The 24,374-nt window shown below is 45.0% G+C and overlaps 1 protein-coding gene across 4 annotated transcripts in view; it reads left to right on the top strand.

Moving 5' to 3' along the window:
* The window catches only part of YEATS2 (YEATS domain containing 2), a 1,971,885-nt gene that overhangs the window by 1,036,242 nt on the left and 911,269 nt on the right, over positions 1–24,374 (top strand). For all 4 annotated transcript variants that reach the window (XM_069617830.1, XM_069617832.1, XM_069617831.1 and 1 more), the window contains one exon: positions 9,908–10,060. In XM_069617830.1, the coding sequence (XP_069473931.1) occupies positions 9,908–10,060 (153 nt within the window). The remainder of the gene's footprint in view (positions 1–9,907; positions 10,061–24,374) is intronic.

The raw sequence follows: 24,374 nt of genomic DNA, 5'->3' as shown, positions 1-24,374 counted from the left end.
CCGCTTCTGGAAGTCCCCGGATGGCCCCTGTATGGCCCACTGGTGGGGAAAATTATGGGACATCCTGATCGCGGAAAAAGTGATCGCAGCGAGGGCAGGAGTCCTGCACCGTTTCCAGAATGTCTGGGGCCCAATACTGGACTATGACCAGCGATTCCCCACCTTAACATTTAAACCGCTCAACACTCGATGGGCCCTGAAGGATCAAGGCATCACCTGAATGGCGGGGGCAGTGGACGATGCCGCAGAACGAAGGAACCGGGAGAGGCAACATTGGGACCAGAGGGGGAAGAGGGGAGGAGGAGGGGGGGGGAGAGTGTATGACCTAAAGGGAATTGTCAAAAATGAGTAATATTATCATGCAACGCTATTTGTTAACTGTCCTGCCTTGGTTTGAAATAAACGCATGCTAAAAAAAAAAAAAAAATGGCGCACCTGAATGGAGGAGAGGAGAACATCCATATCGTTGGGTCTAGTATTAAAAGCAGAATGGTGGCAGGCCATGATATAACCTTAGGCACTGCCCTTCTCAGCCCACTTGATCACCTGCACATGACCCAATCCCAGGAAAGGCCACTCCATACTTCACAGGTGCAATTTATGTCCTCCAAGGGCAGTGGAGACCAGTGTTTAAAAAGCAACCTGCAAAGTCAGATGGTGTCGATGCTTGGCGGAGCAGCAGAACCCTGTCTTGGAGAATCCAAGCGATTAGAACTTGACAGCAGAGACCAGGAAGGAGGAGGCACCTCATGTACGTTAAGGAGTGAGAAGTGTGGGGTAAAGAGGAGGGAGAGATTGTATCGGATAGAGTGCTTGAATTAGAGGAAGTGAGTATTGGTAGCATAAAGAAGGAAGTGGAGCGAAAGATGGGAGATGTCAACTTACAGAGGGGAATGAGAACAAATTGGACAGTTAATTTAGAGAGAAAATGGAGAGTCGCTCTTGGAGGATAGTATTGATATGCAAAGGGTAGAGAAGAAGACTTGGAGAGTTACAATGAAAAGACGAGATTCCATCAGAGGAGAGACGGATGTTGGCAGAAGGGGGAAAATGGATGCCATAAGGAAACAGATTGAGCCACTAGAGAGTGGGATCGAGCTCGATAATTTTAGGAAAGTTAAGACGCCCCATCTAGGCAGCAAGAATGAGGTGCGGGAGGACCAAGGTGGTCCAGGGAAGATTGTAGAGGCAGGCGGAGGAATGAGATGCATCACTACACTGGAAGGGAGGAGAGCCTTGGGCTAGCCAAAATGGAGAAGACCCAGGGAGATGGCATTGAAAATTAGAAGTGGGGGGAAGAGGAGTAGAGCCATGCTTCTACGCCAAACACCACCAGGTCCAAAGGTGACGGAGCCCTAAAGATTATCATCTAAAAATAAATGACACCAAATAATCCTTTTTTGTCACCAAATTCTGTCTCCTTCAAAAATATCCCACTATTCAAGGAACTCTCATTGAATTCTATGGACTCCCAAACATCAGTTCCTTCTCAGTTTCTTGTGGATGCGTTGTCAGCCTTTTTTTGCATGATAACATTGCAACTATGCACTCACAAATCCAACCGGCTAGCACTGTATTTTCACACATCTCTTTTTCGCCCCTTACTGGCAGGTATTAATTTCCTGCTGTGACGTTGCTATTAGTCTGCTGTCCCTTGTTAAATCTGTCTCTCTGCATGACCCTGTTAATTTAAAAATCCTAAAATATATGAGTGAGTTCTTGGCCTCTACTCTTAATCTCTTTATTCATTCCTTGTTCATGGAAGGCTTTGCTCCAGAAATCTTCAAAGATGCACTTTTACTTCCGCTGCTGAAGAAACCTTCACTGCATTCTACTATTTTCTCTAATTTCCGCAATATATCTTTGCTTGCTTAAGTTTTTAGTCATCCTCCCTGCTTCACAGTTATCTGCAACATGCAAATGCTTTAGACTTCTTTCAGGTGGGTTTCTGCTCGACCAGGGGTATGGAATCAGTCTTCTTGTCTGTACTCCATTATCTCTGTCATGCCTCAGATGACTATGCATCTCTGCCCTGATAATTCTAGATCTGTCCGTGCCATTAGATATCATTGATTGTTCTATTCTTTTACATCAGGTCACAGAGATAGTCATCCAGAATAGGGTGCATGTCTTGTTCTGCTGCTTCCTGACAAACTATACAAAAAGGGGTAGCTTCCACCTTTCTCTTCTAAAGTTCATCCTCTTTGGTGTGGAGTCCCCAGGGGCTCTGCACTTTCTCCTTTATTGTTCAATATATGCATCAACCTTTGGCCCAGCTTATTCATTAGTATGGTTTTTGTTTTTATTCTTTTGCTGATACCTATATTCTGTTGAGATTAGAGACAGACCTGGATGTCAAATCTAGGTTTGTCGAATGCCTTTGGCCTATTGATTACTGAATGGATGAGCATGATCTTCATTTGGATTCCGGCGAAACTGAAGTGTTATTTATTAATGGTAATATAGCCTAATAGGACCTGGAATGGTGACCCAGTGAAATGTTACCAGCCCCAATCTCTGTCTGTGTAACCTTGTTTTTAAGTTTGACTCAGACCTTTCCCTGATCTCGCAGATATATATTTTTTCTGGCAGTTGCTCCTTTGCCATTAAAACGTTAAAAACAATTCTCCATTCATTGCTATAGACTCTAGATCATCTGTGGTTTCAGTGCATGTTTCTTCCGTTCTGTACTATGGACATTCTCTGTACCTTTGTATTCCTGCCTTCTGATTATTCAGAATTGTGCTGCCCAGCATGCTTGATTATCAATTGCCCCACAAGTACTAAATACATGATTTAATCTCAACACTAGTTGCCAATTGATCAACACTTCATTTGCTTTGTTCATCAATCATTATATGGCACTGTTATTAAGGATACATTGGTTCCCTAGTCACTTTTGTGCATTTGTATTCTTCCAGTCCTTTCCTGCTAGTGTTCCTCGTTAATGTTACTTTTGTCGAGGTGGCACTCTTTTTGGTCCTTACTCCTTGATTATGGAACTCTCTTCCTCTTGTCTTACAGTCTCAGCGGAACTACCCCTCTTTCCAGGCTCTTCTAAAAACCCATTTCTTGCCGCACTAGTCTTTTTCACGAGCACTGTAGAACATAGAACACACCTAATCAAATGGGGTAATCTCCCAAGCACTAACCTTGTCCCTGAACTGGATAAAAGCTCCCATGCTATCGCCAGTAGAGAACACCAAAGAAGAAACCTAGGAGGCACCATTCAGTAAGACCCGGAATAGCTCATCTGCCCGGGAGACATGGGTCCATAGCCTAAGAACCCCTCTAGCACAGGGAGAGGGGTCAAAGGACCATGCTATCCTTTGTTTGGTACCTCGAAGTGTGGAAGAGGTGCCTCCCCTTAAAGAGGGAAGACTTCATGGACGCTTCTTTTGTGTTGACGCAGGTAACATTTGAAACTTTAGATTTGCCCTTACCACTGGACTTTGGGATTTGTTGAACTTTGGAACACTGAGCACTTTTTTGGAGAACCCCTTTGGAGCAGATGGGGAGGAATGTCCTCTCTTTTAAACACTTGGCTGCAAACCACTTTGGCTGCCATCTTCGCACTAGACCCAGACACTTAAAGCTATAATGCTGACTGTTTCTTTTTTGATTACAGCTACTATTCTGAACCTTACTTGTTGGGTTTGCCATTATCCTCACACATTCCTTTGTAGAGTTTAACAAAAGGTTAATAACCCTTTAAACTGATTCTTAAAACCTGATTCACAGAAGCATTTTATAATGGTGCAATCCCATAGGTAAACGCTCTGTGAATAAGGCCCTTGGTATCTTTGGTCTTTCTCTCCGACTTGTCTCCCTCTGTACTTCCAGATTTTAAGGATCCCCTTCCTATAAATAATAGTAGCTCTTTGAAACAGACCTTTTCATAACATGAAATTCTTTTCAACCTGCACATGATGAAAACTAAGAAACGTTTTGGCAGATCAGTTTCCGGAATCTGGTTAATCCTTCCCCTGACCTTTCCCCAGTACAATGACACTTGACTGCAGTACTATATCATGTGCATCAGTGTTCCAAGCTCTTGTCACATCCCCAGCAAAATGGTGGTTCCTGTATTTCCCATTTACATATCCTCTCTTACATCGAATAAAGTGTTTAACAGTTTAATTTGACAAGAATTGATCCCCCAATCCATGGACCCATCCCCCAACACACACCTGACTTTAATTGGGTTTGCCCACACGGATAAAAGGTGGAGCACGAGGGTGCACTCTGAGCAAGGCAGAACACACGAAGGAGCAGCACCTTCCAGGCAGCAGCTGAGTTAGGACCCTTTGTTAGGTAAGATTTTCATAGTAACGATAAATCTTCCTGACCTGTGTCAACCTCAGGACTTTTTTGCTTTACTGGTGGATTATCTTTCCTTATACCTCAGTGAGTGGGAAACTTTTTCCACACTCACAGAATCTTTAACTCTTTTTGTGGGTGTCATTTTTAAGACTCTCCATAGTGTCTTTTAAAAGTTATCCTCTTTAACAACTTTTTGGCAATAAGTGCCTTTTGTTGCTGGGTTGCCCTAGGGGCTCCCCTTCTAACTTTCTCTGGCTAACCCTGGGAGAACTACTGTTCCCAAGGGTAGAAAGGATCTTTGGATCCCTTTTACATTTTATTTGGTGAAGTCAGCACACCCCACCTTATGTGGAGTTCTGGGGAGATGCAACGTATCCCCTTTCACACTAAAGCTGTAACAATTCTGTTACAGGGACAAGCTTACCTTCAATGGCTGGTGGCAGTGATACCTATTATTAATTCGGTTCACCTTTACCGCGGGCTGTGTGCACAGCCATGGTAAAGGCACCCATGGGTGCTCATTTTAACAAAATAGCCCCTGTCTTGTTTTTTCACCATTTTAGTGTTTCTTGTCCTTCCTTGTTCCTTCCCCTGACGAAGCCCTCTCCTGAGTACTGCCGCAGGAGCCCACCAGACGACCTCCCTCTTGTCCCCACGACCGAGGCATAGGAACAAGGGTCTGCTTGACTGTAGGAAGGAGAAATCCAGCCGGAGCAGTTTCTTCAAACCAGAGGTACTGTGGGGGCTTGGGGTGCTTAACTTATTGCCATACGTTGTGCTTTCTCACTTGAGAAGTGCACTGGTTTACCTTTTGGAGTTGATTTCAACTCCCCTTGCACAGGCTTAAAAGCCTGTGTTCCTTCAGCGAGTTCCTTGACCTATCAGACTTTGTCCAAGAAGAATTGCATCAGAACTATTGACGTAGTCCAATTGACTTTGGCTCTACTGGCTCCTTAAAGACACCCTTCTATAGCTATTGACTTTGGCATTGCTTGTCCCCTCATAGGTTGTAATTTGATTAACACTTTTACTGCTGGGAAAGGCTTACCTAGATTTCATTAGAGGATTCGAACTGTATTCACATTGTAAGAAAGTATGTTCTAACCTTTCTGGAAAGTATATATAAGGTTGGTGTACTTACCTTAGAAATGTTCTGCCATTCTGAAAAGTAGAAGTGAAGTGATTTTACTCGCCTGTGAATTGGTTGTGCCTCTTCCCCAAAAGTAATGCTGTTGGCTTCACTTACCTATTTCTTTCCCAAAAAAAATGGTGTGTCGTTTCCCAACTGGATCTTGCTTCCCCTGACTTGCCGTTAGCTTATCCAGAATAAGTCTACATTAGGTTTAACCTACCTAGAATAACTTTGAGTCATTTATAAAGAGTAACACTGGGTTTTGCTTTCCCTGTTCTGTTTCAGACAGATAACAAAACAGTCTTAGGTTTATACCTGCCCCAAGTTGTTGATCAGCTCCTTGAAAAAGTATATGGGGTTTACTTAGCTTGAGTTAGCTGTGTGCCATCCTAAAATAAGGAGAGTTACTGCTTATCTCAGTCTGTGTTTCACTGATTTCAAAAGCACCTGTAATTGAATATTACTTCTTTAGATTTTACTCACCTAGCATAACTGTATGTTATCACAAAAATAGTTATATGTTTTTACTGTACCTAGAATGTGTTCCACTATTCACAAAATGTATATTGTCCAGTTGCCTTATGTGATTTCTTGCTGAGCATTAAAGTGCAACTGTTAGCGTCTACTACCCTGGTATTACTGAATGTAATCTGAAAGTAACCGTTGGTTTCACTCCCCAAGAATAGGTGTGTCCTATACTGAATGTGTTAAAAAAAAAAAAAAGGCTCGACTTCCCTAGAAGTACTGTTAAGTGTCCCAAACAAGGATATATGGTTTGCTCTGTGTACCTTCAAGCATTGTGTTGTCTTTCTGTTTTTTTTATAATGTGTTTGACTTTGACCAGTACTTGCCCCAATGCCTTAACTTGGCTTCATTGAATTTAAAAATAAACCTTTATTTTCTATAATGCTTCTGGTTGTCAATGTTTCTATTGATTCATTTGTGTTATAGATTCTTTGTACCGGTCTGCAGCCCTCTCTCCTTGCTAAGATAAGCCTGGCTGCTCTGTCTACACTACCACAAACTCAGATGGTACAGCCTTATACTAAGAGTGGAGTCTTGTACTGTTTCAGTTGAATGGTTTTGATGAAGTTGGGTAGAACCGCAGATAAACTGCTCTAACACCCTCCTGCATGACTGGCCGAGTCGGGAGGAGCAGCAGCTGCTGTGGTACCATCCTTCGCCCCAGAATCAAAGCCGCGTCCAGAACTCAACACAGCCAGTGAGTTGGGGAGACCGGTCTGTGTTGAAGCCAAGGTTGCAAGCGGCAACAATGTATTTAGAGAAGTGAACATTGGCTTGTGTGATGAAAGACGCATGTAAAAGATCAATTGAGTGACGATCAATTGTCAATGGTTGTTTGAACTGCAAAGTGAACAATGGAAAACGAGATATAAGATAACAGAGTGGTCCGGCACCGCGGGTGTGCTCAATCGAAGGTCTCTGTTTTTGAAAGAGCCACAGAGAAGTGGCGGGAAGGAAACGAAAGCCACTATGGGGACTCTGTAAGAGAATCAAAGTGGTCCTGTGAGGTTCTTTGTAAAATCCATTGCATTGTCGAAAGTCATTGGTTCGATTGGAAGGAGAAGAGAAAGATGAGAATGTATGGTCCGAGCCCGATCGAGGGAGACCCACTGTGAATTGACAAAAGGAGGTACGCACCCAACTGAGCGAGACGAGTGACAATATTGTATAAAAAGGGGTTCCGAGCCCGATTGAGGGAGACCCATTGAGAACTAACATAAAAAGGGGGGGGGCTATGGGCCCGACTGAGGGAGGCCCGTTGTAAATTAGTGGAAAAGGAGTCCAAACCTGACCCAGGGAGACCCGGGGTGAATAAAGCACCCAAAGACTTTGTGTAGGTGAAAATCCTGATGAGAAAGGAACTTTGGCATTTGTTACTCCTGACATTCTACGAATAAGACACTTTTAAAGGAAAAGAGACTTTGGTGCAGAAGGGCCGGATATCTGTATCCTGAACTGCATCCGAGTGTTGGAGAAACCAGAGTATGGTATGAGCCAATGAGCCAAGCTAGTGTGTGCCACCTTGTCCCATGCCGAAAATGTGGGGAAGGGAAACAAACTACTTGGTTATCCTGGCGTAGTGTTTCTTGAAAACCTTTCTTTCGCATACATCATTTTCCCACACATTTGTTATTTAGAGGTAAGGATTGACAATAGTTTGTTTTGGTGTAGGCCCTTTTTTGACAAAGACTCCACTGTGACTGCATTGTTATTATTTGATATTTTTAACTTGCTCCCATCCTTAGATTAAGGGTTAGATAGGCGTTCAACCAACCCATTGAAGTTCAATAAAGATCTTTGACCTGTGATCACCTTTGTCTGTTTTCACTGTTTGATACAATGCCTTCCTTACACATGTAAAGATGAAAGGTTGAGTTGGTTCTTTTGGGACTCAAATCTTTGAAATACAGGTTATGTACAGGTCTGCAGCAGGCAAGGTAACCCATTTAGCACTCCAAAATTGATACCTTTTGACTTACAGGCCGCTCACGTGTCTCTGCAGCAGGCATATTGCCAGCCAGTTGGAAAGCTTCCATAATGACAATATTCACATTTGTTTAGTCACTCATTTGACACTCCTTTGCGAAGGTCAGCCTTAAGAAATCACCCATAACACAACACCATAGGAGCTGCAGTTTGAACGCCTAGAGACATTTTCTGTTTATAGTTCTTCTATTTAAATAGTTATTACTTTGTATTGGTAGTTTTTTCATAATAGTTGCTTGTTATTAATTTAGAGTAGTTCTCTGCTTTTTTAAATCTATATGTGTCCACTCGTGGACCTGCACTGTTAAACTTCATAAATGAGGATGTCCTGCACTATAAATGTGCTTCTCAGTGTTCTGCCAGAGAACCTTTCTCCAGTGTCCAACTGCCTTCGTGAAGTGGGTGACTAGTTCTGGAGCAGTGGTCTAAGGTCAAACACCTCCAGACAATCCTAATGCCGTATCCGTATCTCCTTAACAGTCTAAGGATTTGTCATTAATTTGCCATTAATTTGCCACAACTTTGGAAAGCAGGCCTCCAACAGAGGCAAAAGATAGCATGACTTGGGGCCGAGATTGACTTATTAAGGTGCATCTTCAGACTTAGATTTGGCTACCAAAGCTGGATCTCTTTGTGTAACCCTCCATGAAGGACTCAGTTAATTTTAGCAATCCATGCATTGCCATCCCATGTTATGTGGATTCCAGGAAGATGAGTAAAAATATAGTTTACAAATAATTAGTGATGGTAGATGAGGCATCAAACGACTCAAAGGAAGCCTTAGAGGGTCAAAAATGAAGCATTGGAACTGCACCAGAAGTATCTATTGTGTCGAGGTGGCCCCCACCAAGGTTAGTGATCCCGAATCGAAGGTGTGGGTCGCTAATAAGGGTGAAGAATACCTACCAAAGTACAAAGCCTGATGCTGAGAGCTCTAAAGCTATAAGAGATTATGCAGAGGAAAACAGAAGCCTCATTGGGACTGTGAGATTGTGTGTGTGTTTTTTCTATTGGTGGTTATAGCCCACCTTGTACACTTTGATTGTCTAAAGTGAAGAAAACATGGTCTAATATTTAGCACTCAGCACGGATGAGCCAGCCAATCTGCTCCTTCCAATGCCGGGTGAAATCTAATTGTGGAAGGATTGGCAGGCTGATGTGCTAGACTCCTCGTACTGCTCTCCGTCTGGTGCCCCTGTTTCCCCCACCACTCAGCCCATCCAAGGCCATACTTGCGTTCACCACAGCACACCACCACACTGCATTTCTCCTGCACAAAGCCACTGTGGACAACAAGAAGGTCCTTAATCATGAGCCGTCTTGCATCTCCATTACAGCTATTATGATGCATTCTAACCTTCCTTTTGATTGGGTGTAGAGGCACACGCCCTTTCATTAAATGGAGCTTTTTTTAACCTTATGTAAAGGACTCCATTATCACCTCCATTAGCATGGCAGGGTGCTAGACACGTGAAGTAACGTGGCGGAGGCACACTAAGACTTTTCTGGAATATTTTCTAAATGTCTTAATGTACAGACTGTGGAGTTTCTTAACATTATTGTATCTTTACCCTTGGTGGTAGACAAAGCACAGTTCCGTTAACCACATCTCTCATGAGGGACCAAAAAGGTACACTCCTATGTCTCTCACACCAGCAACCCCATACTTCTCATCTCCATAAAACATTTCTGTGTAGAGTAAATATGTACTGTGATCAGTAATCAACCCAAGCTTGCTTTTGTTATCACACTACTAATGCCTTTCTGAACTATTGTGCTTTGTGATAGCTGCATTTCATGAACATCTACATTCACCTAAGAGATGGAAACCACATGCCATGTTTTGTACTTTGATGAACTGAAAGTGTTGGTCTATGATGAAGTGTAAGCCCACTAATGAAGACAATTCATTATATGCTTTATTGATGTTTTTCCTTTCAGGGCACTTTTTTGGTTGGCCAGCCATCGGCTCAAAGTTCTGTGAAGCAAGTCACTCAAAATGCAATAGTTCAATCAGGATCTGGGGTATCCTCTACACCTGGGCAGCCTGCATTAAAAGTAGTTTCTGGACAAAAGGCTACAATACTTACACAGGTACTTTGTACCCATCATGTTATTTCTCTTTATCGTATAATACAGTGTTGGTTTCACCCTACTGAAAAACAGTTTTAAGTAGGTGTCTACCAAAATTCGACTTTCAGCAGGAATTCGGAGAAATACTTACTCAAAGTGAGATATTAGGCTTGGGCCTAAAACTTAATTTTCACTCGAAGCTGACATTTTCCTACAAAATACACATCCACACGCAGTTATGGTTGTGGAGTAGACCACTCTATATGATTAAATATTTGAAGATGTTGTTTTTTATCATAGTAACAGTTTATAACTTGTAGAGTGAGCACTGTGCATAGACACTGGAGTCCAAAATGCACATGAAGGCTAATTAAATGCCAATAAAGACTGTCACCAAGATAACTCTTATATTTATCATTTTGTAACAAAGTTCTTACTAAAGTTCTTGATATACAATATGATACTGTAGTAGTTTTTACTACAAGGGGAGTCACCGGTTCTGATGAACTTCAGTCAACAGGCTGTCTTTATATCACAGGAAGTGAAATCACCTATGTAAAAAAATGCAATCAATGTAATGTTAACAAAGTAACATAATGCTACATAGGGGGTGGGGGTTAGTTACTAACCATTATTAACTGATGTTCCTATTGATACGTTTGGGGGCATGTGGCACTGCTTTCATATGTCAGTACAGCCTCATTTGACTAATTACTATTATCTTCTGAAAGTTATTGTCTAATAGGCAAACAAATAGGTTTGTTTTCTGCATTGTGTATTCAGTGACACCATTTGTGAAGTTTTGAATAAATGTCACGCTTTTAATCTTAATGACCTCTGTAAAGCATACTCTGTAACAAGATCCAGCTTTGGCTGTGTGCTGTTCCACCAGGTCTTTTTCGCCTCACTTGTGATTTCTTTACACACTGTTGTAAACACGTAAGAAACTGATTTAAAAATCCTGGTGGAAATTTAAGAGACAAAACTATTTTTGTAAAGCATTTGCATGTTCTGTAATTTTGTTGCGTGGATATTGTGATGAATCTGATGTCATCACTCATTTCCCAGAGGTAGCTTCTCCCCATGTGGCCAGGGGACTGCAGCCGCTACCTGATCCTGACACTATTGGCAGCTATATGAGGGAGGGCTGCATAGGGGAAGGCGACCCTCAGGGAGATGACACAACATATATGGTGAAAGTCACATACCCCCCTTCTTTTAGGGATGTTTTTTTCCATTCCTCATGCCGTGGTGGCATTTTGTAACACTTTTCCTCAACCACTTGCTAGGCCTACTAGGTTTTCCCCAATATCACGTAAGAAACAGTGTGTCAACAGCTGAGATGAGGAAAAAGCAAGGAATAGTGATGATCACTCCCAATAATCAGCGAGAAAGGGGGACGGAGCGATGAAGATAACTAAAAACGGTAAACCAACACAGCAGTCTAGTCGTTGGAAGTTGTTCAGTAATGTAGGGAAATTTAAATCTAGTATACTAAAAACACAGAGTAGGATACCTGCCATCATGTGTATCAAAAAGGGGACATGTTAGTCTGTATAATTACTTTGTATTGGATGATAAATCTAGTGGTACACTGTTTTCAAGAAAAGAACATATAATTTAATGGCGTTGCTTCTACAAATCTCTGAAATACATGTACACAGACAACATATTAAACAAAAGTGTATTGCTATTAATACACATTAGAATCACAAGACAATACTAATTCAGACCAACAGTCTCTGTGCAAAATTGCCTTAAAGTGCTACATAAATTGCATAAAGTGCAGGATGCATGGAAGTACTTGCTTCAAGTACAACAATGTTTCAATAAACTGTTTGTAGGAATAGTGGATGGGTGTCCTATTGTTGAAAAAACAGAGTCCAGTAGACCAGGAGAGAAAGCAAAGTAAAAGGTAATGGTCTTAGAAAAGGGGCAGAGACCCAATGTGTGAGAGAAGAAGCGAATATTGAAACGAACTTTAACAAACAAGGCTCGATAAACCAACATTGTGAAAATGTAATTTCATGGATAAAAGAAAGTAACTGCATGCAATTCCTGGCAGGAGAGTATACCAGGCAAAGTCAAGTGTGTATAATATGTTAACGTAAGAGGAGAACCTTAATGAAGATCCAGAGTTAGTTTTAGAGTGTGAGGAACAGGATAGGATTTAGGACACAGACATATATTTTTGCTTTGGACAGCTTAACAAAGGCCAGACCCCTTTGTTTCGGTTGTGGTAGGAAAATACCTCCTAGATAGTGGTTAGTGAGGTATTTTCCAACCCCCTGTATGCTGTATGATGTAATAAAAGTTTGACGCCAATCATAAGTTCTGTGTCCGTGTCTCATTCCTGGCTTCTAACAGTAGGCACTTGCATGTTTCTTCATGTGAGATACCTTAATTTCTATCAGTAAAGGTCCTTTTGAGTGTTCTTTATTGAGAATAAACTCTGCTGAAATTTGAAAGAGGCATTGTGGCGTTCAGGCAAGCATGCAAGTAAACCGGGCTCTTGAAGAGCCTACAGTTGAGTTTGCTTTTAAAACATGCCACTGATTCTGTAACGTCTGACTCCCGGGTTGCACATGTGTTGGGGAGAATTCTCTGTAAAGGCTAATTTCCCAAACCTAGTGAGTCCCCCAGCAGCTTTGCTGGATTTTTGGGGTTTATTTTTTTGGGGGTTTATTTTTTTTCTCCTGCTAGGAGTGAGACTCTTTTATTCCCACTCTTAGACATGATTTGAGGTGTTCCTTTGTCTTTCCATGTGTTTTATGGGCTATGGGGTCTATGTTTTTGATGTGGGTTACACAACACCCTCTGTGCCGTAACCCAGGGGGTGTCGTAGCGACCCCCCAACATAGACTCCATACCCTGGGACTGACTACTCTCTCCCAGGGCATGTAAAGTCGCCGTTGGCTTTACTAGTCCCAAATTATGAACAGAAACCAGTACAAACCATCATATTGTGGATATACTGGTCGGGGCAATTTGATTGCCCCGGGGTCTGTTGTTCGAGGGGGCACGTCTCTGTCCCTCCTGATTGAGTTTTGGCTGGTGGCAGCGGATACTACTTTTTATATTTGACCACGAATATATCTCTATGGGATTTTCCCATTGTTCGAGGCTACCAACTTTAGTTATTTAATTCCTATAGCCTAGAACATACCGCCGGTTTATTTATTGAATATTAATTCACCGGTTGGTATTTTTTGCCAGAACTCTATTCTAAAATGGCGTTTGTGTTCTCTTCTGTGACTCCAACCCAAGTCGAGCCCTTTGTTCCACTTTTTGGCGGGCTTCTCCACAGAAGCATCCAAAAGTGGTGCCACTCTGTCTGGGTACCACAGGGGGTGTGGGAGGGGGTTTAGGCACCCTGGACTGAGTTGTCTTGGCAACTCAAGTCGCACTCTTGTGTGATTGGCCCAAGTGGTGAGCCGGCCGGCTCACCACTTAGCATGTTTGATTGACAGCTAGGCTGAATGAATGGGGGTTTGCTGCATAAAAGCAGGGCTTTGGGGACTGGAACTTCAGAAGTCGCCACAGGACCTAAGAATCCGACGAGGGAGAAGCTGAGCCGACCTGCAACGACAACACCACTGGTGGAGCCCTGCTGAACCTTCTCACCACTTTTCTTCCCGACGACAGAGGAGATCTCCAGTCCGGAGAGTCTTCTTCCTTTGACTGGTGGGGATAACCAGTTTTGCTGCCTTTTCACCTTCCTGGAGCATCTCGTGGCCGCCTTGCCCCTGCCAAACACCCCAGCAACCGGAATACCACGGTTTACCATTACCCCGAATAGAAGGGTAGTACCTTTTAACTGAAGAACTCCGCGGCTGGTTTCTTCCCTGGCAGTGCAACGACCTTCATCTTTCCTCCACGGCGAGACTCCTCTTCCTCTGGACGAAACACTGACTTGCACCCGCTGCCAGGAACAACTGCCCTCGCTGGAGCCTCCTTCCCACTTAAGGTACTGTGTCCCGCCTGGCTTCCCTTGCGACAGATCGTTCGGGGTGACAGTAAAGCCTCGACTTTCTAACCTGGGCTGGCCTGGGACAACCTAGCTAACTTTTTCCTTACTTTAATTTCATTCTTTGTGTGCGAACTATCTACAAGACTCTTTGGGCATAACCCCACTGTGTGAACCTGGACCCCTTCTGCTTGCTCTCTCCAAGAGTGGGCTTTGCAATTGACTTCCTTGCTCTCCAGTAGAACTCTGCCTATCCTGCCTTACTTTGGTTCTTTAAAAAGTATTGAAATGTGTGTGCTTCAATAACTCTGCCTTTTTTCCCCTCCCTTTTTAATAACTTATTAGAGTGCCATCTTATGTTAAGCGCTCACCTCTGTCCGATAATAAGTGGTGTTTCTCATTAAGACTTGTCTAATAAATAATTAGGGTTATATGTATATAATAGTGACTGTGTGTTGAATTTACTTACCTCTGTGTTGTAAGAGGATTCAATTCAACACTACAGCTAAGTCAATGCATAGTCTGGGATACTGAATGGAAACCCTTATTGATATATCTTTATGTCCAGTTCATGAGTTCTGGATGACTACCCCTATATAACACCCCTCTCTTAGAATCCCCCTGACCCCACTGAGCCAATAAGTAGTTCTGTTTTGCAAGTTTAAAAGGTTTATTTGAAAAAAAATTAACAGTATATATATATATATATATCACACTTTTATAATGAATTAATAATTAATATCACACTTAAAACATGAGCAGTGATCAACAGTGAATAATGTCCTACTAGTAAACTGATTTGGTTACCCAGGAGTAGTATAAGGATGAGGTAGCACACTTGTGAATAGGAACAGAAGAATAAGGTGGTAGAGAATGCTTTATATAAGTTCAGATGGATGCAATGTTGAATGAAAATGCAGTACAGAAAATACTCAATATGATTTCAACAAAACAATGTAATCACTTTTCTCTGGCAATCCACTCCCCCCCTCCCTTATGCAATGTAAGGAAATGAAGAGTAGCACACAGTTCTCAGACATGCAATCAAATGTAATTCAGTTCACCCCAGCAAGCTTAGACTATGATAAAAGTTGAAAGTTGAAACACAGGCCCAAAATGCTTTTATATGTGCTTGCAATGAAGTGAGGAATATGCTGAAAATGGTTTTAATTCCCTTTAGGAGGTTCAGGGTGAGTGAAAGATACTTGTGATGAGCTCAGGCTCCCTTTAACATGCTCTAGGAGTAACTAGCAGGTTAAACGAATTTTTGGCAAAGGAAAGCAAGGAAGCTGCTGTTTTCACACATGGCTGGATTTTTAACCGAATCGCGGCAAAATTCGCGAATGTGTGAATCACGATTACGGCAAAAGTATAAGGAGTAGCAAATCGGTTCTAGGTTCTAAGCTTTCAGATGAAAGTTAAACCTAGTTTCTAGCCCAAACAGTTCCAAAGATATGAATGATTTTGTAAAGGTCGTTTTTTGAATTTAAAGTAACGCAAATTGACAGGTGACAGCTTTTAAAAATGACAGGTGACAGCTATGCGGCTGCAGAATTGACAAGTGACAGTTAGGAGGCAGTTCTACTTAGATTAAATAGATTGAATTATATCACTGGAAACTAAGAGATTTGGTCTCACACCGTCCTAGCTGTACTCACAATGTATTTGGAAGGTCTAGGTCTCACGGATCGGGTCAAGATGGCTTCGGTTCTGGTTTCGCCCCGGACGGTCTCTGTGCACAGCGTCTGGTCTCTGCTTTGCTGGTCTGGTCTGACACTGCTCCTGGCCCGGCTCCTGGATCTCTGGGTACAGCGTCTGTGCACAGCTCCTGGATCTTTCTGCACAGCTTTCTCTGGACACAGCGCTGATCTGCACGGCTCCTGGATGCTGCTACCGCTGTTAGGTTTGCTGGATGCTGAGGCCTGCTGAGAGGCCTGCTGAGAAGAGTTCTGAATCAAGTTCTTTGGAGTTTTAAAGTCTAAGTGTTGGATCTGGTATCTTCTGGATGTTGTGTGGTCCGGCAGAGCGCGTTGCAGCAACTGGATTTGAATGTCCTCTCTAGCTTCCAGTGGCTCTTTTTATGTCTTTTGAAAGTGGGTGTGTGTGCAGCATCACAAGCCAGCCCCTCTCTCAACTGCCCATTGGTCAAGCTTTCCACAATGCTTTGATTGGGGGAAGGAAATGTGAGTCAGAGTGATGCTGTAGGTTTTATGGGTCAGAGGATCCTCCCCTGGTCAGTTTGCCCACAAATCTATATTTGATTCAAATACATATTGCACAGATAGACATTTGTTTAAAATTACATGCACCCATCACATATCACATGTTCAAACTCTGCTCTTCCTGGGGGCTTGCATTCAAAAATGGCAACTTATTTTCAATTTTAGTGGGTTATGCAACCTTGGTTCTTCATTAAAAGTTATACACATATACACAGGCTGTCCATACCTACTCCAGTAAATTCCCATATCTCTAGCTTAAACACAGAGTATGTGGTGTCAATAAATAGCGGGGTTTTGCCCCAGAACATCACACAAATTGGAGTTTGGGCTTGAATCGAAGGTACATTTTTTAAATTAAGGCTCTCAAAGTTATACATTCCTGTCATTTGATTACAAAGAGTTATCAGTATTTTTGTAAAATATATATTTTGCTTTCAATTCAGTTCTCAGAGTGTTGGAGTCTGCCTCCAAGACTTGGGTGGGTCAGAAACCATGCCTCTGCTGGCAGGCAGGCCTTTGTTGACAGGAAACAGTCAAAATCAACATATTCTATTCAAGTGCAAGAGCCTATTGTGTGGTCTCTGGGAGGCTTAGGTCAGCAGACCAGGGGGTCACTTTGCATTTGGTTATTATGACCATGTGATATCCTGGGCTGTGGTGTGAATCTCTTGAGGTGAGAGGGTTTCCCAGGCTTCTGGCCTCTGGGAACAGCAGGTGGCTAATATTTGATTAAAATGCAGCCTTTGAAGTCAGCTGAGTCAAATTCCTTTGTCAGCAACTGCACTCAGTTCTCCTGTCAGAGTTTAGACCGCTAGCGCCGCCTTGAGGATTTTGTTGGTACTGCATCCATGTTTGTGATCTTTCTTGGATGAATGCATTCCAAACAGGAATGGTTCTTACATGGTAGTAAATAATCCTTGCTTAACATTGTTTTGACGGGGCTCCTTACGGTAAAATGGTTATGTGGAACCCCACAAAAGGGTTCGATGAGCCACGATTTCAGCAACTTTTTGACATCAGTAACAGTGGATTTTGTTAACAAAGATCTTTCTTTACACTGGTGGGTGGCAAGTTAGGTAACCATTTTGGTGTGCGCACAAACTGCGTGGTTCTCCTGGATTCTGGCGCACATGTGGGCTTTTTGGCCATCTTGGATTTTCTAAGCCCACAGCACCAAATGTTGCAGCATGATAGCTCAAACGTGGGTCAGGACACCCAACAGTGTGCTAGTGTAATTTACAAGTGTGTCTTTAAATAAATAATTATATACTTTTACACCAAAGCTCTGGTCAGTGTTTGCTTGTGCTACTGTATCTCTGTACCTATTGTGTATACTCTGTATACTGCCTAACTCTTCTTGAGGGAAGTCTGACTGCTCAGCCACAGCTACCAAGTGAATCTGTGTGGTACAGACTCCTACCAAGTGGGTTTACTGCCAAACACCTGTGGTCTTAAATCTTTTGCAGTGGTCCCTAAGGGAACTGCACAGGTTTCTGCCTAACAACCTGCTACCCCTGGTTAACCCCAAATGAGGTTCTTGGTCTTCTCTTGCTGTATCTTGACTAAAAATGGAGTGACAGGCTCCAGAGAAGGATGTGCTTGCTTTGGTTCTTCTGCCAATGTTTACTTGGCCTGTGAGTGCATAGACCAAGCACATTTTATGAGTGCCTTGCAGTTGTCTGACACCAAACTGTCAGCTAAATGACTGTGAATGTAAAGGTAGCAGTGCTGATGTAGGAAGGCACATTGGATGACCATCAGTATTTGATAAGCATTCCATGTCGGCTTAAACCTGCTTTTCTGTTCCTTTGCTTTGCATACTCATGACGAGGACTAATTAGGGCATTTGGCCATTTAAGATTTGTTTCTGTGCACATTTTGGCTAGTTTGTTTTTCAAATTCCCACTCTGTTGTTGAGCTGCCCAAGCTCATTATGGTGGATGTGTGCACTAAAGCTTTTGCTCAAACTGTAATACTGCACAAAGTTCCTTAACTACCTGTCCCATGAACTGTAAACATTCAGAATGACAACAAAAACATGCATAAATGTTGTGGATAAGAAAACATGCTTATCCTTGTGGATATTGTTTTCAGGATGGGCAGAAGCTTACCCCAGTAGGAAAGCTGATCTGAAAGCAGCTATAAAGACATTACTCAAGGACATGTGCCACAATTTGTAGTATCAGTGAGCATATAAAGTGACTAAAGTGGTCCCCATGGACATGGATGCACTCCAGTACTTGGTTTCAGTTTTTCCAAAATAATGTTGACAAATAACGCACTGTGCACAGTATTTCTGTGCTACAGTAGGCAAGAACGGGGCATGGCAATTTATTTTGACAGCGGTGACCATCCCATCATTTGCCACATGTGCTACTCCCTGTGCACAAAATAAGTTCATGGCACCTTTAGTTGTCTTGGGGTGGATATTCAAAAACGCACCTTGCAAAATTCCATGTTAGTTTTTCTGGTGAATTGGCCTGTATTATAGCAAGATCCTCTACATATTCAAATGGAAGCATGCAAAGATTGATGAGCCAGTCTTTTTACAACAGCCATTTATTTAGCTAATGGAGCTGCCTCAAGAAGATGGGAGACATAGGTGTATTTTTTTATTGCTAGTCATGTTTTGGTTAAGAATCCTCGCTGCTTGCATAATAACCCATAATCATGTACAATTCCAAATGCATAGCAAGAATCAAGCTATATGGTGTTTTTTTTGTTTTGTTGTTGCTAGCATACATGCTCTTCTTAAGGCAACAAGTTAAGTTGTCAGAGTAATGAACGTGTTGGGAGGTTCTGCACTTTAATGGAAAGTTTGGTCAGAACACACATTGTCAGGAAACATTTTCTTTTTGCACCTTTCTCTCCATAGATTCCTATGGGACCCCCAGTCTTTCTGCTGATTTCTGAACCCTGTCCTGAATATTCGAGGTCAGTAAAACCTTTTTCTTTACTCTGCTTGCCTGTTTTGCTCATTCTTATAGGGAAACATACTAGCCCCTAAGACTACCCATACTAAGGCTTTCTCTCTCTTTTTTGGAATTCTTGTAGTTTTACAATTGCATACATCAGCTTGCAGTGAAGTGCAGTTAGGATACTTTGTATCCTTATAACTTTTTACCTAATGGCTTTTTGGTTCCCCGGCATGGGGTCTGGCATGGATTCACATGCTCATGAATATTCCCAACATCGGACTGGGAATTCTCGGTAAATGAAAAAACAGTTTCACTTTCACTTACAAACTGTATTTCTCCTTTAAACCAATCAATGTCCTATAGGTCATACCTCCCCCATCCAATAACAGTCCTCTCCCTAATCCCCTCCACTGGCAGCCATCTTCAGATTTTTACTGCACGCTTTAGTGTTGGGAGTCCTCGAGTTTGCTCTCTGAGTATTTGTATGTTTTTTGTGTGGTTTACGACGGAAAAAAGTCCTATTTTTTTCTAAGTAGCCCGTGTGCTCTCTTCTCCATCTGCCTATAGCTGGGATCTGTTGTCAGTGAATTCCAGCGCCCCTCAAGGCGAAGATCATGTAAGATTCTAGAAGGCCATTGGGCCTACTTCACGCCCTACGACCATGACAGAAGAGGGGGGAGGTGTAACGCTCACCTTGTATCCACAGGGACGCCACCCGACTGTTCTGGAGCGCTTCTGGGACGGATGCATCTCCCCCGGGGACTCGCGCGGCCATGGGCTTAGTCTTGTGTTTCGATAAGGTGCGTTCTCCGTCCTGCCATTCTGTGCAGGGGCGTGCCGTGGTTGGGCAGCTTTCAGCCGAGTTACTTCAATGGCGTGCGCCCGTGAGTCCATGCTGGCTGCGACTCCACTCTTGAGGTAAGTCTTTAGTCTTTTTAAAGAATAAATGTCCGCAATAGTTGTCGCCCTGTTGACCTTCTCCTTCTCTCGTTGATGCACAAGGGGTGAGGGAGACGTCGAGCAGATGGCGAGGGCAGTGCTCGAGTAGGTGAGAGAATGCGCGAAGCGCGGCGCTATGAGCGTCTTTGAAATCGGCTAACCTGTGCTATCCTTCCTTGCAGTTGCCGAGAAGTTCCTGGAAGAAATGTGGCCAGATGGAAGCGGAGCGTAGAATGGAAGATGTCCGGTCGGCGATGGAGTTCCAGGAGAGCTTCGGTAAGTAAGCGGAGCTTGGAGGCAGAACAGGTAAGGATGAATAACTGTGTTCTTCTTATTCTCCCCGGAGATGCAGGCCAAGGATGCTGCGAGCAGGTCTCGGTGAACGTCACGCTGCAAGTGCAGAACAACACGAAGCGTGTGCCTCAGCTCGGGCGTGGCTTAAATAGCCAGCAGGTATCCCAGGTGCCTTCAGGGCAGACCACACCCTGGATGCTAGACTGCATGATGCAGTTCCACGTTGATCCTTGGGGGGGCAGCATGTTGGTCCATTGCCCAATGGAAACTCTACCAGCCATATGAGCCTGGCGCCAACGACGGACTGACTCCAGGACAGCCGAGAGGGGCATGATTGGGCCCTTGGGGCCTTGCAGGAATGCTGTGGTGAGGGCCAGGGGCCCCGAGTACCCAGGCCGGGAGTTAAGGTCGTGACAGGAGGAGGAGGGAAGGTCCCTCTACAAGCCCTGCACCAAATGCATGTTACGGAACATGTTTGTGGAAGACAAGTACCTGCAATGCTTCTACTGACTGCACCCGGACCACAAGGAGGCAGAGGGCAAGATTTGCCTGGGGTTCTTCGAGAAGACGAGGGACAGACACAGTAAGCTGGTGGTGTGGCTGAACGCCAAGGCCTTTGGCCTTTGCGACAAGCCGGGTCATGCCTCACCCAGGACGGCCGGTCCGAGGAGCGGTCTTCTAAGTCCCGTGAGGGTGCCTCATCTGTGGGGGCCCAAGATAAGGCCAAGAGCTGCAAGTCAGAGTCCATCGGTTTCACAGCGGGAGCGGGTACCACAGTGGCTAGTCTGCGATCAACATCACTATCCGCCTCCATTGCCAGCTGGCAATCGAGCTCCTCCTCGAAGAGGCAATCCTCTACCCTGGCTAAACTTTGAGAGAAATCCAAGAAGCCACGGACGGAGGAGAAGGCTGAGCAGCCCAAGCAGGCCAGTTTGACCCAGGCTATACTGACCTCGTCGATACTGGAGTTGGAGACTGCTGCAGCTAAGGGCGCTGAATCTGCAAAAGTAGACCCCAGAGGTCAGAAGGGGTCTCTATCCCCAAGGCGCGACACCGCCGCAGTGACTTTGGCAAAGGCTGCTGGCACACCAGAAGGGAAGAAACCGGTTCAGGCCCTGGGTCCCAAGACCCTCAGGGGGGAAAAACGGAGGGGGGGGGGCGAGGAGGCCCCGAAACAGCCCTCCCAGGCAGTCACCCAAGCCATGGAGGTTTCATCCACAGATGAAGACCAGGAGTCCTTACACATGAGTACGTGGAAGAGGAGGAAGATGGTGACGGGCCTAGTTTTCCTGTTCTGCCATGTCAGCCAAGGGACATTTCCTCGGATATTCTGTTGACTCTACACACATTGGTGTCGGAGATCCAGATGTGGATGCCTCCGGCTCCGGTACCTGTGGTTCCCCAGGTCCCCGATCAGCCTCCAACGAAGAAAAGGAAGTCTCATCCGATGCCCCTATTCAAACCCCCACAGCACATCAGGTCCCTTCTCCCCCAGCAGACCCAGACATGGGTATGGGGAAGGATACGACCATGACAACGGAAGATGATGACCAGGATATAGTCGCAGCGGACGGCGAATCACCACATTTAGATGCTCCACTTTGGGTGTCTCCTCCGGATGAAGTGGGATCATTCCACTCCATGATCTCAAGAGCCTCCGAGCTATTCTAGCCAGTGCCAGAGGAAACTAAGAGGGAGGGCTTTGTGTACCATAGGCATTAGGCCAAGAGAAAGACTGTCATGGCGTTAACCCTTCTGGATGACGTTTGGGAAGAGGGCCTTGCCCTCATGAAGAACCCTTGCACGGCTCCAGCCAAAAAGGGATGGGCTGCAGAAGAAGTATCAAAGTTCCTGAGGTTGCATCCATCGTGGATTCAGTGGTATCGGCCGCTGCAAGGAAACGGTCGGCTAACCCATCCTTATCATCGTCGGTCCCTCCAGACAGCAAGGGGAAGAGGATGGACGCCATGGGAAGGAAGGTGGTTTACACTGCGGCCAGCGCACTGGCGATCCTGACCAGGTACGACAGGGAGATGTGGTACAAGCTGGGGCCTATCTTGGAGTTCCTCCCCCGCGATAAGAAAATTGAGGCAATCGCTTTCTTCCAGGAAGGGGAGGTAACATCTGATCACGCGATCAGAGGCATTGGACGTTCCCGACACAGGGTTCTGGCAAATGGGAAACAGTGTCTGCCTTCATCGCCGAGTCTCGATGAAGGCCACGAATTTCAGCAGGAGGTCCTAGTGAAGGAGACAAAGTAGATGACCTTTTTGGGAAGGTCGTTGATGAGTCCCTCCAGGCCATGAAAGTGGATACAGAGATGGCCCGATCCCTGGGCATTCTCCAGCAGCACCACTCTTCTTTTTGCTTCTCCAGGGGAAAGTCGAGCAGAGCTTCCAAAGGTTTCTCCTCATCATACCATCAGCCTTCCAGATCCACGACTCGGGAAGCATACAGAGACCGGTCCCAGACCTACGGTAGCAGAGGACAGCGTTGCCGTCTCCCCGAGGGCTGGATGCTGACAGCAAAACAAACCTAAACTGACCAGGACATCGGACCCCCACCGGTGCACCCTTATGGGAGGCTGGCTGATGAGGTTCGCCAGCGAGTGGAGAAAGATCACCACCGACAGATGGGTGCTGGACGCTCTCGCCCAAAGACATACCCACACAGTTGTCCGCGGCTCCCTCCGGTTGCCCGTCGGGAGCAGCACATCCCTCCGCTCCTGGAAGAGGCACACGCCATGCTGCGAAAAGGGGCGGATAGAGCTAGTTCCCAAGCAACTCCCTGCCTCTGAATTCTATTCCAGATACTTTCTGGAAGAAAGAAGACCGGGGGCTGAAGGCCCATTCTAGACCTACGACATCGAAACAAATACCTTAAGTCCCAAAAATTCAGGATGGTCAAGTTGCAACACGTCATCGGCCAACTGGAAAGAGGAGACTTCTTGACATCGCTGGACCTGGAGGACGCCTACTTCCACGTCCCCATTCACAAGAAACATCGAAAATGTCTACGCTTTGTGGTGCAGGGACAGTACTACCAGTTCAAGGACCTACCTTTCAGCTTGAAGTTGGCCCCCAGAGTGTTCACGAAGTCCCTGGCACCAGTGGCGGCCCATCTACAACTGCAGGGTATACACGTTTACCCATAACTGGACAACTGGCTGATTCGCACCTGCTCGCAGGAGCTGGTTGAAGGACACATGGCGGCGACCGTCCGGCTACTAATGTATCTGGGATTCTCCGTCAACTATCCAAAGTCCTGCTTGACGCCATCATGGAACACACTGTTCCTTGGAGCCAGACACAATACAGTGTCTTGCCTGGCATCTCCCTAGGAGGAGAGGATAGCAGCCATTCTGGGGAAGGTGCAGCGGCTGTCATCGATAAAGGCGGCCACAGTGTGGGCCATCAAGTTGTTGCTGGGCATGATGTCGTCCTGCATCTACCTCATCCAGCTCTGCAGGTTGCAGATTCAACCCCTCGAGGAATCCCTGGACGCCTGCTGGATACAGGTGTCCGGAAGCTTCACAGACAGGATTTCACTCAACGACGAGTTCCGGCAGGCGACAGTATGGTGGGGTGTTCACTCCAACATCCACCAAGGCACAGGATTCCATAACCTGCCGGACCAGGAGACGGTCACCACAGATGCCTCCCTAGAGGGATGGGGAGCGCACACCCGACGTCTGCCCGCCAGAGGCTTGTGGTTGCCAGAGGAAAAAGATCTTCATATCAACATCCTGGAGTTGCATGCAGTGTTCTGGGCCCTCAAGCCATTCCTCCTGTATCTGAAAGGAAAGGTAGTAAGGATCTTCGCAGACAACACCACCTCCATGTTTTACATCAGGAAGCAAGGTGGCACTCGATCCCCTGTGCTCTCCAAGAAAGTGCAGGACTTGTGGTGATGGGCTGTCTGACAGGGGATGTTTCTCGTCCCTCTTCACCCAGCGGGATTAAAGAGCACCACTCCCTAAGCAGGGAACTGCGTTC

This window comes from Ambystoma mexicanum, chromosome 10, assembly GCF_040938575.1.
Source record: "Ambystoma mexicanum isolate Mex_15411 chromosome 10, UKY_AmexF1_1, whole genome shotgun sequence".
NCBI lineage: Eukaryota > Metazoa > Chordata > Amphibia > Caudata > Ambystomatidae > Ambystoma > Ambystoma mexicanum.
Note: the sequence above shows the minus strand (reverse complement) of the source record. Positions and strands in the feature narration are given on the sequence as shown.